The sequence below is a fragment of the Mobula birostris genome, chromosome 31 (genome assembly GCF_030028105.1).
Source record: "Mobula birostris isolate sMobBir1 chromosome 31, sMobBir1.hap1, whole genome shotgun sequence".
NCBI classification, from domain to species: Eukaryota; Metazoa; Chordata; class Chondrichthyes; order Myliobatiformes; family Myliobatidae; genus Mobula; species Mobula birostris.
The window spans coordinates 20901070-20916662 of record NC_092400.1 but is presented as its reverse complement, the minus strand read 5'-3'; the positions used below and the strand labels follow the sequence as shown (position 1 = coordinate 20916662).

Sequence of the window (15593 nt, the reverse complement as noted above, 5' to 3'; positions counted from 1 at the left end):
TGATATCACAGAAAACAGGACAAACCAAAGACTAACACTGACAGAACCACATAATTATAACATATAGTTACAGCAGTGCAAGGCAATACCATAATTTGATGAAGAACAAACCATTGTCACGGTAAATAAAGTCTCAAAAGTCCCCGAGTCAATCGACTCCAGAGTCCCCGATAGCAGGCGGCAAAAGGGAGAAACTCCCTGCCATAAACCTCCAGGCACCGTCAACTTGCCAATGCCTTGGAAGCAGCCGACCACAGCCGACACTGAGTCCATCCGTCCGAAAACTTCGAGCCTCTGACCAGCCCCCCCGATACAGCCTCCTGAGCGCCATCCTCTGCCGAGCACCTTCGACCTAGCCCCGGCCGCTGAAACAGCAAAGCCGAGGATTTTGGGGCCTTCCGCTCCGGAGATTCCGGTTACTACACAGCAGCAGCGGCAGCGAAGCGGACATTTCAGAAGTTTTCCAGATGTTCCTCCGTAGTCTCATGTCCGTCTCCATCAAATCAAAATTGTGCACGGTCCCCTACTTGACAGATTACAGACATCATCACTGTAGAGGCTACGCGTGCTGCCGTCAATTATTAATTGAAGGGAATAATGAAATACAGTACAGCAAAGAACATCGTTCACGTTTCGTAAACTTCTGCCAGCTGCGTCCAGTATCAGCTGCATGGCAACGACGGCTATGTGCATAGGAACATTTCAATTACCATGCGGCTGCGCACCCACGTACCCACAAGGGAACAGTGACCAGAAGGCATAGCATCACAAACAAAGGAGGTGGGTCAGTAGTGGGCAGTGAGGAAGACTATCAAAGCTCGGCAACAGCGAGGAAGACCAAAGCTTGCAGTGAGATCTGGACCAGCTGCAAAAATAGGCTGAAAATTGCAGATGGCGTTTAACTTAGACAAGTGTGAGGTGTTGTACTTGGGGCGGGGGGGGGACAAATCAGGGTAGGTCATACACAGTAATTGGTACAGGTCCATAATTTCAGGAAAGTGGCATACCTGGTAGATAGTGTCACAAAGAGGGCACATAATTCTAAGTACGGAGTACAGGAGTAGAAGTTGGTGAGGACTAATGTGGAATATTGTGAGCAGTTCTGGTCACCTACCTACAGGAAAGATATCAATAAGATTGAGAGAGTACAGAAAAAATTTACAATTTTGCCTGGACTTGATGACCTGAGTTAGAGAGAAAGATTGAATAGTTAGGATTTTACTCCCTGAAGCATTGGAGAATAAGGAGAAATCTGATAGAGGTTTACAAAATGATGAGAGTATAGACAGGGTAAACGCAAGCAGGCTTTTCCTACTGAGGTTGGTTGAGACTACAGCTCGAGATCACATTTCGCGGGTGAAAGGAGAAATATTTAAGGGAAATCCGGGGGGGGATTTCAGAGAGTGTTGCAAATGTGGAACGAGCTGTCAGCAAGTGGTGGATGCTGGTTCGATTATAACGTTAAGACCATAAGACAAAGGAGCAGAAGTAGGCCATTCGGCCCATCGAGTCTGCTCCGCAGATTGATGAATTCATTCATTTATTCATCACCTATAGCGTGCCCGTTCAGAGCTCAAGATAAATATATTATCAAAGGACCTATTTCACCCTATACAACCCCGAGATTCATTTTCTTGCGGGCATGCACAGTCAATCCAAGAAACACAACAGAATCAATGGAAGTCTGCACTCAAGACAACAGACAAACAGCCAGAACAAACGGTGCCAATTCAAAAGCCGGAAAAATCATAAATAAGCAATAAATATCGAGAACATGAGATGACGAGTCCCTGAAAGTGAGTCTGTCGATTGTGGAGTGATGGGGCAAGTGGAGTTGAGTGAAGTTATTTCTCCTGGTTCCAGGTTGATGGTTGAGGGGTAGTAGCTGTTTCTGAACCTGGTGGTGTGAGTCCTGAGGCTCCTGTACCTTCCCACCCTCCCCCCACCTTCTTTATAGGGGCTCTGCCCCTTCCCTCTTCAGTCCTGGCGAAGGGTTCCGGCCCGAAACGTCAACTCATCGTTTCCACGGATGCTGCCTGACCTGCTGAGTTCCTCCAGCGTGTTGTGAGTGTTCTTGTACCTTCCTCCTGATGGCAGCCGTGAGAAGAGAGCACGTCCTGGGACAGAGGCCTCTGATAACGGATGCTGCTTTCCTGTGACACGCTCCATACAGATGTGCTCAATGGTGGACAGGGGGTGGGGGGGGGCTTTACCCACGATGGACTGGGCCATATCTACTACTTTTTGTAAGATTTTCTGTTCAAAGGCATCAGTGTTTCCATACCTGGCAACAAAGCGGCCAGTGAATATACTCTCCACCGCACATCTATAGAAGTTTACCAAAGATTTAGATGTTGTGTCGAATCTTGGCAAACTCCTAAGGAAGTAGGGGTGCTGCCGTGCTTTCTTTGTAAGTGCACTGATGTTCTGGGTCCAGGACAGGTCCTCCGAAATGACAGCAATGAGGAACTTAAAGTTGTTGACCCTCTCCACCTCTGACTCCCCCGATGTGGACTGACTCATGCACTTCCGGTTTCCTGAAGTCAATAATCAGCTCCTTGGTCTCGCTGATGTTGAGTAAGAGATTGCTGTTGTGGCACCGCTCGGCCAGATTTTCACTCTCCCTCCTACATGCTCACAGGACACGCAAGGAACAACAACAAAACGACAGCAACAGGCCCTCTTACCTCCCTACCACTCAACCCCACACACACAAGGACAGGCTGTTCCTGGGCCTCCATCTTCTAGTGCAGTAAGACTCACAGATAATGGACCTTCGACTTCCCCAACAGACTTGCAGACGCAGGCTTTGGCCATTGAGCCTTGACTTCCAGAATTCCAATTGAGCTCCAGTCTTCAGTAACAACCCCAGGACTCACCGATGACATCGAATGAGGGAACTCCAGTCTCACTGACTCGTGCACCTAAGGGGTCTCCTGCCCGCATGGAACCGTGATCCCGGAACCCGCTGACGACTCGTGGAATTGGTGGGGAGCACCAGCCCTCGTCCTCGATGGTCTTCTGGCCCAGCATCCAACTACGGATGCGCTTCGCCACACTTCCACGTCACTAGCCGTCGGACACGGAGCAGAGGCCTAGGCTTAGGCCTAACCTCTAACTCCCCCACATCCCTGTCAGTAAATCCTAAACCTGATCTCTAACTCCACTCTCTGCCCCAAAAGCATACCTACCATCCTACATAAAATGAACTGTGAGCCATGACCTCATCAGAGACTATACCTCGACGCCATCTTGGCTGAACATTTAAGAAAAATTTGGATGGTGCTTGGATGGAAATGTTATAGATGGCTACGGTCCAGGTGTGGTTTAATGGGACAAGGTAGAGTACACAGCTTAGTACAGACTGATTAACCTGAAGGCCTGTTTCTGTGCTGTAGTGCTTTAAGACCCTATGACAGGAATTATTTCTCTTAAGATCATTGTAAATATTTAGAATTTCACAGCAATTCTAAATACCGTGAAATACCGGGTGGTACTGTAGCTTCTGGTTTGGTCGCCGGCCGCGCAACCACGGTTTTTGGTTGGGCGCCAGGAGCTCGGAGAGGTTCGGTGGGGGGGGGGCGGGCACCCGGTGCTCAGCTGGGGGCCGTGGTCGAGTGGTCGGTGACTTGGGCCGGCTCGCCCACCGGACTTAGTCTGGTGAGGAGGGTGTGAGGACACCCAGCAGGACTAAAAAAAATACAAGACCTGACAAAGGGCGGATGAACTCCTTGTGAGCCAACGACCATTTTCCGTGGAAGAGATTAAAGCCTCACCACGTATCTATGAATCGTACGCTATGCACCTAGTTAGAAGAGACATGATGAACTTGGGCGCTGCACCGTGTGCCTGGACCTGCCCAAGGCCTCTGCCTAAGGAAGGGCCGAGCTCGAAGAAGCGGCCGTGGCTGGAGGCCAACATGGCCTCGGGCTTGAGTTCGGCAGGCGGTGCCAAGGCAGCCAGCAAGAACAAACTGGAGGAGAGGCTGTACTCGGTGCTGTCGCAAAATCGAAGAAGATGGAGGTGCATACCTACCAACCACGGATTCGGGATGGCACCCACTGACTGACTGACTGTAGCACAGTGGTCATCACAACACTTTTCAGTGCAGGCGACCCAGGTTCAATTCCTGTCGTTGCCAGCAAGGAGTTTGTACGTTCTCCCCTTGACATTGTGGGTTTCCTCCAGGTGCTCCAGTTTCTGCCCACAGTCCAAAGGCGTCGGTGGATTAATTGGTCATTCTAAATTGTACCATGATTAGGCTAATTAAATCGGGGAATTGCTAGACAGTGCGAAAAGGTTTATTCTGTGCTGTATCTTGGTAAATAAATTTGACCCGAAAGAGATGTGGAGCCTGAACTACTAAATATATTCTCAGACGGGGGTAGGGTGGGGTCAGGTTGGATAGAGGAACGAAAGCTAAGTTGAGGTCAGCCATGATCTTGTGCCATGACAGAGCGGGCTCAAGGGGCTGGATGAATTCCTTGTAGTTCCAACTTTTATCTTTCGATGTTTTGAGATCCACTTCAGACACCAGAAAATCTGCAGATGCTGGAAATCCTGATGAAGGGTCTTGGCCCGAAGCGCCGGCCGCTTACTCTTTTCCATTGACGCTGCCTGGCCTGCCGAGTTCCTCCGGGATTGTGGGTGTGTCAATCGGAACAGGCCAATTTGCCCCAAGACCCTTTTTGCACTGATTGGAGCAAAGAAAGGTCCAGGTTAGAAGTTGGCGATGCTTCAGTTTTACGTTTCTCACTAAAACCAGCAGACACAGGTCCCAGTGTCAGTCTTCACTTGACCAAATTGTGTTAAAGAGTTATTATATTCACCCAAAATTGGACATGACTCACGTAGCATGACCCACATTTAAAGGGTTATCCAGTAATTTGTGCAATTGCTGCCCTATTTAAACGCTACAAGCAATTGAGGTGATTCCCGTTTAACATTTGATTTTTCAGTAACTCCGAGCCGAAGCCAAGCTGGGGATGAGTGAAGAGGTAATTCCTAAGTACCTCCACCTTCAGACAGAATTACAGAAATATTCAACAAGAGGGTTTTACTTTTAACGGAAAAAGACATTTCCCAAATAAATGTGTAAGCATCAGTGGAACAATACTGCTGGGCACCCAGTTTCTGGCAGTTCCTTTAAAACCGTCAGCCCTGGCACAATATGAAAAAGTAGAAGATCTATTGAAAATCCCAGCCACTTAGATTGGCAGAACTGTAATTAGTAATTATGTAATCATGAATTATAATTACTACAACTGGTGATTATGCAATTATCAGTTAAATTACTGACTTCTAACCTTGACATTCTGGCAGCTGAAGGATTCGCTCCAGTCAAACACAAACTCTCCAAGAAGCATCAAATCCCTGTCAGCAGACAATAGTGAGAGGTCATTTGTAACTCACGGGCCCGTCTCAACAAATTGCCTAGCCGCACCTCGGAACGCAGGCTACACTTCAGCGGCCCGCCGGGAGGCCAATGAACAGCTCCGCCGCCCCGACTGAAGTGCAGCTCGTCCGTCACGTTCGCCAGTTCCAGAAAATTACACGTTTCACTTCCAGAATCAGGAGACACATTCCCTGTCAAACAGCCCGTTTCAGGAGGAGCGCAGAAGAAATGCCATTACTATTAAACAGCTTTAATAACCATTAAATCCTCCAACAGCTTGCAACATGCCAAGTAATAGATATTATTTATTGATGTATCATTAATTTTTGTGTTCCTAATATGCTGTACAATGAGTCAAGGTGAAAAAACACAGCTGTGCTGAAAACACTCTCAGTGATGGATTGCACTCATACTCCTGGGCTTTTCAAGGCTGGTGCCTTTCCAGCAAAGCAATTATCATTGTGGAATGCATAATAGCCTAATTAATTACCTTTGTCAGTTCGAGCCATGTGTCATTATTACCATGCGTCACAGCAACTTCACAATCATTTCTAAATGAAAATAGGTTATTAAGTCCCATTTTAATAGCTGGTATAACTGTGAATTGGCGAGTAAACTGCACCATTGAAAAGATGTACAGGCTTTGCATAACACGCCGAGGAGAATGTGGTACATTCAGAATCAGCATTCCAGATGGCAATGTCGTCCTAATGTAAACACTTTAAAGATTTGAAAATAATTTTGCCAAGAGTTGGACACACTTACTGAGCAACATCCTAGCAACGGTCCACCTGCGTGTGCACTTCTTGGGATTCCTGCAGCTTAGAAATCCTGTGCACTAAACTAACGTCTGAAAATTTCAAATCCGGGATTAGAAGCAAAACGGTTAATTTAAATTACCTCTTTCCTCATTTCATGTACATGGCGACAGGGAGGCACTAAATAAAGGCTGAATGCAGCTTTGTTTGATAATGCAGGGTATTTATCAAATACTATCCTGCTCCACTCCGGCTTGGTTGGCATGTAAAAGCAGGTTTCTAATGTTATGTCTCCAAAGAAAGAGATAAAAGGCATGTTCCTCCTGCCGGTGACAAATTTGAGAGGGAATAAATATCTTCCTGCCCTCACAGTGATTTTTTGCAGATCTTTCAGTGTCCACTCCACATTCTTTATGAAAATCCAGATTCTTGGGGCTGGGCACGCTTGAATTCCTAACTGCATTTGTTACTTCCACACGTGCACCCGCAGAGATAATAGATGTCTGTACGGAAATCGGAGTATTTTCTGAGTTGCAGACAGGCACAGCATCGGATGAAGTCCAATTTGTGCAAAGCCCACAGCATCCCCATTAGAAGGGCCAACATTTTCCCAGACATCCTTGAGGCGTTGCAGGAAAAGACTTGCTGCTTACTATACGTGTTACTGCTTCTACTCAACAATGAGCAGTTTTGCCAGGGGCTTATCTTCATAAGGAACCTGGTTCCTCAGACTGTGCAAAATAAGTCTGGCAGCTCAAGTAATCGTCGAGCCATCTTGGGATCAATCCAGGCCTGGTCCAAGTCTGGGGTTAAACTTGGCTGGAGCACAGCACGGGATCAGATTGAGGCCGAGCCGGGCCTGGCACAAGCCCAGGATTGGGATTGGTCTGAACTGGATTTAGGCCCTCTCCTAAATGGTGAAAGTCAGTTCCCCAACTCCACTGCGTCACCCAGTCCCCATGGTGGGCCAACATTTATACTGACAGTGCTGACGTGAAAAGCATTTGATGTAAAAAGACATTATTTCCACTGTAAACAAGATACCCAGCTGGAGACTTCAACTCTACAATCTACAGCGCAGAACCAGACTTGCAAACTTCATTCGTCCTTACAGTCTGATAATTGCCGTTCTCCTTCATCCCTGGAAGGAAAAGACAAAGTTGGAAGAATTTAAACAGAAATCAAAAGGCAGAAGGAAATGAGAGTGAGACAAAGAGGTGCGTTGGAAGTTTCTGGGTGGAGAGTGAACGAGGGGCTCTTACATGGTGATCCAATGGAAGCCCCTCATTCCGGACCAAGGCGGTGGCACTGGCCCTGTGTGCAGAGTATGTGAATGTATGAGAAACTTGGTTTCCAGCACTTTTTATTTATTTACTGAGATACAGTGTGGAATAGGTCCCTTCAGACCTTTGAGCCACGCTGCCCAGCAATCCTCCCATTTAATTAGCCCAGTCACGGGACAATTTACAATGACCAATTAACCTACCAGCTGGCAGGTCTTCAGACCGTGGGAGGAAACCAGAGCACCCCGTGGAAACCCACACACGGAAATGGAAATACATATAAACTCCTTACAGGCAGCGGCGGGAATTGAACCGGGTCACCGGTACTGTAAAGCATTGTGCTCACCACTGTGCCTACCGTGCCATTTCAAATGATATTAAATGTGGTTCACAGATTCAGTTCTTTCCAAATACTTAAAATCTGAATATTGAACAGTTGGCCCCAGAACACATCTTAAATTTCAAAGGTAAAATTTCTGACAAGCAACATTTGGTGGCACCAGAGCTATAAGTAACACCTATTATTTTCTTTAAAAGTCCAATATACGACACCAGATGAGTTGATGGTCGAGTTGGAGACTTTGTACGGTCATTGTATGATCATCAAGAAATCATGTACCGGGCCGGCTGGTGGCGCAACGACATCGGCGCCGGACCCGGGAGCAGAGGTTCCCCGGTTCGAAACCAGTCGGGTCCGCTCCCGAGTACGCTTTCCATCCACGCCGGGTTGAGTGTCGAGATCGCAACTCGACCTCGTAAAATAAAGGGACGATACTGCGAAAATGTCTGTGTGAGATGTGGCACGCCACACAGTCTCTCTCTCTCACTCCGCGCCTTGTAAAATCCATGAAAAAGACATCATCACGGACACACGCGCACACACACACACACACACACACACACACACACACACACACGCAGACACTCTCACACAGACACGCACGATGCATGCGCACAGACTCGCACACAGCAAAAAAAAAATCACCCAGAGCAGCTACGTAACTGTAATCAGGCAGTTAAATTAGAGTAAAGAATACACTGGACTTGCGTTTAACTTCTGAGATGACCCATATTGCGGCAATTTTAACTTCAATGCACACATTGGTATGGTTGAAAACTGCCTTAAGCTCTTGGCCACTGAAGGCCAAATTCAAATGGTAGAGAGAGTGATCACCTTGTTGGTACTGTCCATCCAGACACTTGCGGGGGGGAGTGGAATGAGTATCCCCAACTTGCTATCAACAAGGCATGATATCACAAGTCTGCTTAATAAACACAAGGATGCAATGCTGAGGCTTGCTAAGGCAATGGTCAAACTGCATTTGGAGTATTGTCAGCAGTTTCAGGTTCCTTATCTAAGAAAGGAGGTGCTAGCATTGGAGAGGGTCCAGAGGAAGTTCATGAGAATGAAAGGGTTAACATATGAGTAGCATTTGATGGCTCTGGGCCTGTACTCACTGGAATTTAGAAGAATGCTGGGGAAGGATCTCATTAAAACCTACCGAATATTGAAAGGCCTAGATAGCGTGGACTTGCAGAAGATGTGTAGTATAGCGTGAGAGCTTAGGACCAGAGGGCACAGCCTCAGATTGCAAGGATGTCCCTTTAGAACAGAGACAAGGAGGAATTTCTTTAGCCAGAGGGTAATGAATCAATGGAATTCATTGCCACAGACAACTGTGGGGACTCAAGTCAGTGGGTATATTTAAAGCGGAGGTTTATAGGTTCTTGATTAGTCAGGGTGTCAAAGGTATGGAGAGAAGGAAGGAAGAATGGAGTTGAGAGGGATTAAAAAAACATCAGCCATGATGGAGCAGACTTTGTGGGCCAAATGGCCTAATTCTGCTTCTATGTCTTATGACATCCTGCTTATCTAAAAGTACCGTGACTCCAGCTGCCTCTGATGATAGCTCAACATTACAATCGCTGCCCTGGCACAAGGCATGGCACGTGCACCTTTTGTGAACATCAGTCTCTCTCCCCCCCCACCCCCCACTCCCCAGGAGGGGCCAGAATTACAACAGGAATGACTGAATGAACAAATCATCACTTCAACGGCAAGTGGGACTGGTTAATGACATTACAGATTTCAGGGTTTAGGAATGCGGCATGTTGGGGTGTGATAATAAAATTCACTTGATGGCCAAAAACACAAAAGAACACATAGATGTGTACACACACACACACACATCGCTGACTCTATTCGAAACTTCGCATCTTCCAAAATGATGATACAGGTATCATTTGTTCGTTATGTGCTGTTTTGTATGACGTAGGCGATCATGGTCTTTCCATGACCATGATTGTTCTTGGCAAAGTTTTCTACAGAGGTTTGCCATTGTTTTCTTCTGGGCAGTGTCTGTACAAGCCGGGTGACCCAAGCCATTATCACTACTCTTCAGAGATTGTCTGCCTGGCGTCAGTGGTCACATAACCAAGATTTGTGATCTGCACCACCAGCTCTCATAGCTTCACGTGGCCCCGAATGGGGGGGGGGGTGCTAAGCAGGTGCCACACCTTGCCCAAGGGTGACCTGCAGGCTAGCAGTGGGAAGGAGCGCCTTACACCTCCTTTAGTAGAGATGTGCCTCAACCCAACCTGCCACCCTTGATCCAGGTGTAAAGGATAGAACATATTAATAATATGAATTTGAGTACCATTTAGGTCATCTGCTGACATCAAAATGTAAAAAAAAATCTCTAGAATATTTTAGTAGCTGTTAGCGGAAGCTGCAACCTAGCACATCTCCAATGCCTAATGCCTACCAGAAGCAGGGCCCTCCCACGTTACACAGTGCCTGACCGGAGTGCAGAGCCAAGGAGCTCCAGATCAGCATTCAAGTTCAGCTTCACCTGCAGAGAGTGCAAATTCCTGGCCCCAAGATACTGAGACACACACACACAAAAAATTGTGTAATAATCTTTCAAAGGCCCACAGTAAGACATCAAGTTATTATATGTTACAATAAAATAATTGGAAATACATAGTGTGAAAATCTTCCAGTAAGATGGTGGTGTGTTCGGACGCAGCAGCCTCCCAGGGGCCAACCAAAGGTGTTTTTTTTCTTTGTTAAATGCGGTTTTTACACTAGACTCCACAGATCCCTGAAAGTTGCCTCACAGGTGGATAGGGTAGTTAAGAAAGTTTATGGGGTGTTAGCTTTCATAAGTCGTGGGATAGAGTTTAAGAGTCATGATGTAATGATGCAGCTCTATAAAACTCTGGTTAGGCCACACTCGGAATACTGTGTCCAGTTCTGGTCGCCTCACTACAGGAAGGATGTGGAAGCATTGGAAAGGGTACAGAGGAGATTTACCAGAATGCTGACTGGTTTAGAGAGTATGCATTATGATCAGAGATTAAGGGAGCTAGGGCTTTACTCTTTGGAGAGAAGGAGGACGAGAGGAGACATGACAGAGGTGTACAAGATATTAAGAGGAATAGATAGAGTGGATAGCCAGAGCCTCTTCCCCAAGGCACCACTGCTCAATACAAGAGGACATGGCTTTAAGGTAAGGGGTGGGAAGTTCAAGGGGGATACTAGAGGAAGGTTTTTTACTCAGAGAGTGGTTGGTGCGTGGAATGCACTGCCTGAGTCAGTGGTGGAGGCAGATACACTAGTGAAGTTTAAGAGACTACTAGACTGGTATATGGAGGAATTTAAGGTGGGGGCTTATATGGGAGGCAGGGTTTGAGGGTTGGCACAACATTGTGGGCCGAAGGGCCTGTACTGTGCTGTACTATTCTATGTTCTACGTTTTTAACTTCAGGTACAGTTGGTCTATTGCATTAGTAAGCTGCTTGTTGATTGGGAGTAGCCGGCCGGCAGGTCAATGGAGGAGCCGGCCAGCATATCGGAGGAGCTGCCTGATACTCAGAAGCATCGGAGTTGGTGGCAAAGGTGGTGTGCGGAGTAGCCATGGGTGATTGTCTTGAATGTTACCCGTGCGATCACAAGACCCAGTAAGATGCTGCAAGCCTGTTTCCCTTATTAGGTGGTGAGGCAGGCGGCGCGGGAGCTGCGTAGCATTGGTTGCAGTGAGGACTAGGCCTCAAGCTGCAGGCTTGCCTGCTGCTGCAGTCCAGGAGAGGAGACGCCGGAGACACACATCTGTATACTGCTGGGAGACTGCACCATCAATTTGTGGGACGTGCTGACATGGTCTATATACGTATTTTTTTTTTGCGTGACTATGTCATGTGCTGTGCATGTTTTGCACTTTGGCCCCATTTCATCCAGCTGTATCCATGCATGGTGGAATGATAACTAAACCTGATTTGATTTGAAAGTGGAATAGCAACAGAGTGCCCCTGGGTTCATGGACCGGTTAGAAATGGTGGAGGGGAAAAAGCTGTTCCTGAAACATTGAGTGCTCCCTTCAGGCTCCTGTATCTCCTCCCTGGTGGTACTAATGAAAAGAGACAACGTGTCCGGTGGTAAGTGTCCTTATTGATGGATGCCACCTTCTTGAGGCAAAGATATGGGTGGCATTGCAAGTCCTTTCCACATTTTTTAAGATTAAACTCTGTCACGAGTCTTGTGACACGCCCATCAGGCCGGTGCTTATGCCAGTTTCTGTGGCGTGAAGCAACTGAGAGTACGAGACTCCCCCCTGGAGAGGACGCCAGTCTATCGCGAGGTTAACCCCCAGCATTTTTGCTGGTACCCATTCTCAGCTGGGTAGAATGGAGCATTGTGTGGTTAAGTCCCTTGCTCAAGGACACACACGCTGCCTCGGCCAAGGCTCGAACCCACGACCTTCAGATCGCTAGTCCAACGCCCTAACCACTTGGCCACACTTGGGAAAAGGCTATTCAGTTTATCAAATCTACCCTGTGGTTCAGACAAATCCCACCAGCCTCAGTTCTATTCTCTCGCATTAAGACCCTCCATTCTTCAACCAGACACTTTTACAAGCAACCTGCAATTTAATAACTTTCACACCTTGGGATATGGGAGAAGACCAGTGTGCCCAGGGTAGAACAAGCATTAGGTGCAAACTTCAACCACAGAGCGCCCAAGGTCAGAATCACGTGCAGATGATCGACTCCTGCAATACTTGTAGCACCACTGCACTGGTTGGACGGCTGAGGGGGGCTTGGAACCGATGCGAAGGGGCAGAATTTGTGGTAGAGGCTTTTTTTGGGGGGGAGAAAAGGGTGGATGATCAAGAAAAACAACTCAAAACAAAAAAAGATCCATATAGATTGTGTTTCTATGCCAAGCGGAACAGTTGGGAGTGAGACAAAATGCAGGAAAACGCGGCTCATTTAGCTCCTAACATGCTGCCATGACAGATGTGAAGCCGGCGTTAAAGACATTATGGCAGGGATCTTAGAAAAATTCAAGATAATCAGGCAAAATCAACGTGCTTTGTAAAAGGGAAGTTTGCTTGACTAATATATTAAAGCTCCTTTAAACAGTAAAACGTAATCCCTCTAGTGCAGGGTTTCCCAGCCTTGGGGTCCATGGACACTTTGGTTAACGGTTGGGGTCCATGGCATCAAAAAGGTTGGGGGAAGCTCTGCTCTAACGGATAAAAGTTAGTGGGGTGGGGAGAAATGCACTTAAATTTGCAGAAAGAATCTTTTTTAAGTTTACAGCAGAAAAATAAAAGCTCATGGCTCAGGGGTCATAGAGGATTGGCTGACTAACAGGAAAGGCAGAATATGCATAAATGGGCCTTTTACTGGGAAGCAAGATGCAATGAGGAGCATGTCACAAGAATCAGTCCTGGGACTTCAACATTTTACAACCGATATGTATGATTTAGATGCGGGAACTGAAGGAAAAGTTGCTAAATTTGCTGATGATGTAAAGGCAGGCAGTAAATTACAAAGACTTCACGAGAAGCTGGAGGGGAGGGGGGGCCAGTTCAGCTCGCTGCTCTGCAACATTCTCTCGGCTTTGCACTGAACTCAGGCTGAGGCTTCGAGTCCGTGCTTGGACTCTCTTCCACGGACTTCACTTTGAATGCAATTTGCTTGCTTTTACTGTTTGCACAATTTGTTTTTTCTTCGCCCTCTGCACATTGATTTACAAGATTGTATAATGTATACAACTTTTGATGATAACGTTAATATACATACTTTGATAATAAAGGTACTTATGAACTTTAAGAAGCTGCAAAGGTAAAATTAAATAACTAGTACAAATACTAGTGAAATAGTGTTCTTGGGTTCAATGTTCATTTAGAAATCTGATCCTGATGAACCCTCTCAGCCTGAAACATTGACTTTTTTTTTCTTTTCCACAGATGCTGCCTGGCCTGCCGCGTTTCCCCAGCATTTTGTGCGTCATTCCCTCTTCCCATTGCTACCATCAGGGAGGAGGTACAGGAGCCTGAAGGCACACACTCAGTGATTCAGGAACAACTTCTCCTCCTCTGAACAGACATTGAACCCATGAACAGTACCTCACTACTTTTTAACTTTTACTTATACACACACTTCTTACTCTAATTCAACTTTCATTATGTATTGCAATGTACTGCTGCTGCAAAAACAACTTTTACGACATTACGGCAGTGATATTAAATCTGATTCTGAGTTTTCATCCTGCGATATTCTCCAACAGCCGTTGGGCAGAAGCACACCTCAAGTCCTACAGTGCCTCCCAGCAAACACACACACAGGCTGGTCTTTCTTGCAAGGGAAGCAAGTCAATAAGTTTGTGTTATTAACCACAGTAGACATCAGAAGAATCATATGTTTAACTTTAGTCTTTAGGGGAAGAGAGAAAAAGCAGACCTCAAAAGCTCTATTATTAAACTTTTGAAAATGGAAAATGTGAATTGACATTTAGACAAAACCCTTCAATAAACATAATATCACTTTGAATGTCAGCTGATTGTTCCAATCAATACACATTTCAAAAGATAAACATCAGAACAGAGTGGTGCTAAAATTCTAACCACAATTACGTTTTTAATTTTCATGTTTTGAATTATTAGGTTGGAAATTACTGTAAGCAAAATTTATTGCATTGGTACCAATTTCCTTTTTCCATTAGGTTAACGGTAAACTTCTATAAAATAAAACCTTCACCTGAAATTGAACAGTAGTCTACTTCAGATTTCTACTTGTCAGAGTTAAAACCCTCACGAGATCCGGACAAATTAATGTAATCAACTTCACTTTCCTTTTTAAACAGCATTACGGTGCAAAGCAAGTTTGAAATTAATGACTACTATAAATTACAATAATTGATTGTAGTTTTTTTCCTTCTGAAGTCCATGCAATTTCATTTTACCTTTTTCTATTAATATTACATTTTTTTTTTATTTTGTTGCTCTGGGGTTAATGATGCATGGCTATAATAACTATCAGCTGTATGTTACATGTTCCATCAAACCCCAGGTCTCCTTGCTACTGTATGGCATTTACCAGTCAACCTAAAAGTAGTAGTTACTCCTTTCAGCGTACAATGGAAAGAAGATTATGCACGGAGTACTAAGGGTTTTACTAAATGGCACAGCATTTTGCCGCACAGTAGTAGGAGGACAATGCAAAATCCTAGAGCAGATTTTTTTTTAGACAAATGCAGTATTCCATGTATTACTGGAAATCAGTCAACAGCACTAAATGGCATTGTCCCAGAATAAGTATGAAGTGCCACACTTAATACATCTCTGCCAAAAACGGAAGGGATAATGCAGAAAGCAACAGTTTTTTTTTTATTGCTTTATCTATTGAGTTACAGCGTGGAATAGGCTCTTCCGGTCCTCCGAGCCACGCCATCCAGCAATCCCACAATTTAATCCCAGCCTGATCACGGGACAATTTGCCATGACCAGTTAACCTACCAACAGGCTGCGGTGGGAATTGAACCCAAGTCACCTGTACTGCAAACCGTTGTGCTAACCACTATGCTGCCAAGTCACCCCATGCTGACCTTGGTGGTGAACAAACTGGGTTGCAAACTGCTGAATAGTGGACAGTTTCTAAAAAAAAATATGGACCAATCAGGGATTCGTCTGATGGCACGAGGCATTTGATTTATTTAAATTTGAGAGAATAATGTAAAAAGAAGGCAAGATCAGGAAATGGTCTTTGTAAAAGGGTTTACATGAGGCATCTGACTAGGTGCCACAAAGCAAAATTATTTCAAAATGGGGCAGGGGGTGAAATTGCATTAAAAGCACTGAAACAAAGTAA

At 45.8% G+C, this 15593-nt stretch overlaps 1 protein-coding gene across 9 annotated transcripts in view; it reads right to left on the bottom strand.

Annotated features, from left to right (window-relative positions):
- Positions 1–15593, bottom strand: part of cux2b (cut-like homeobox 2b) — a 361816-nt gene that overhangs the window by 139461 nt on the left and 206762 nt on the right. The window contains exon 1 of one of the 9 annotated variants that reach the window (XM_072248036.1): positions 5307–5367. The exons of the other annotated variants lie outside the window; for them this stretch is intronic. Coding sequence (XP_072104137.1) covers positions 5307–5366 — 60 coding nt within the window. The 5' untranslated portion in view covers position 5367. Of the gene's footprint in view, positions 1–5306; positions 5368–15593 lie in introns of those variants that run through there. 9 annotated transcript variants of the gene reach the window in all.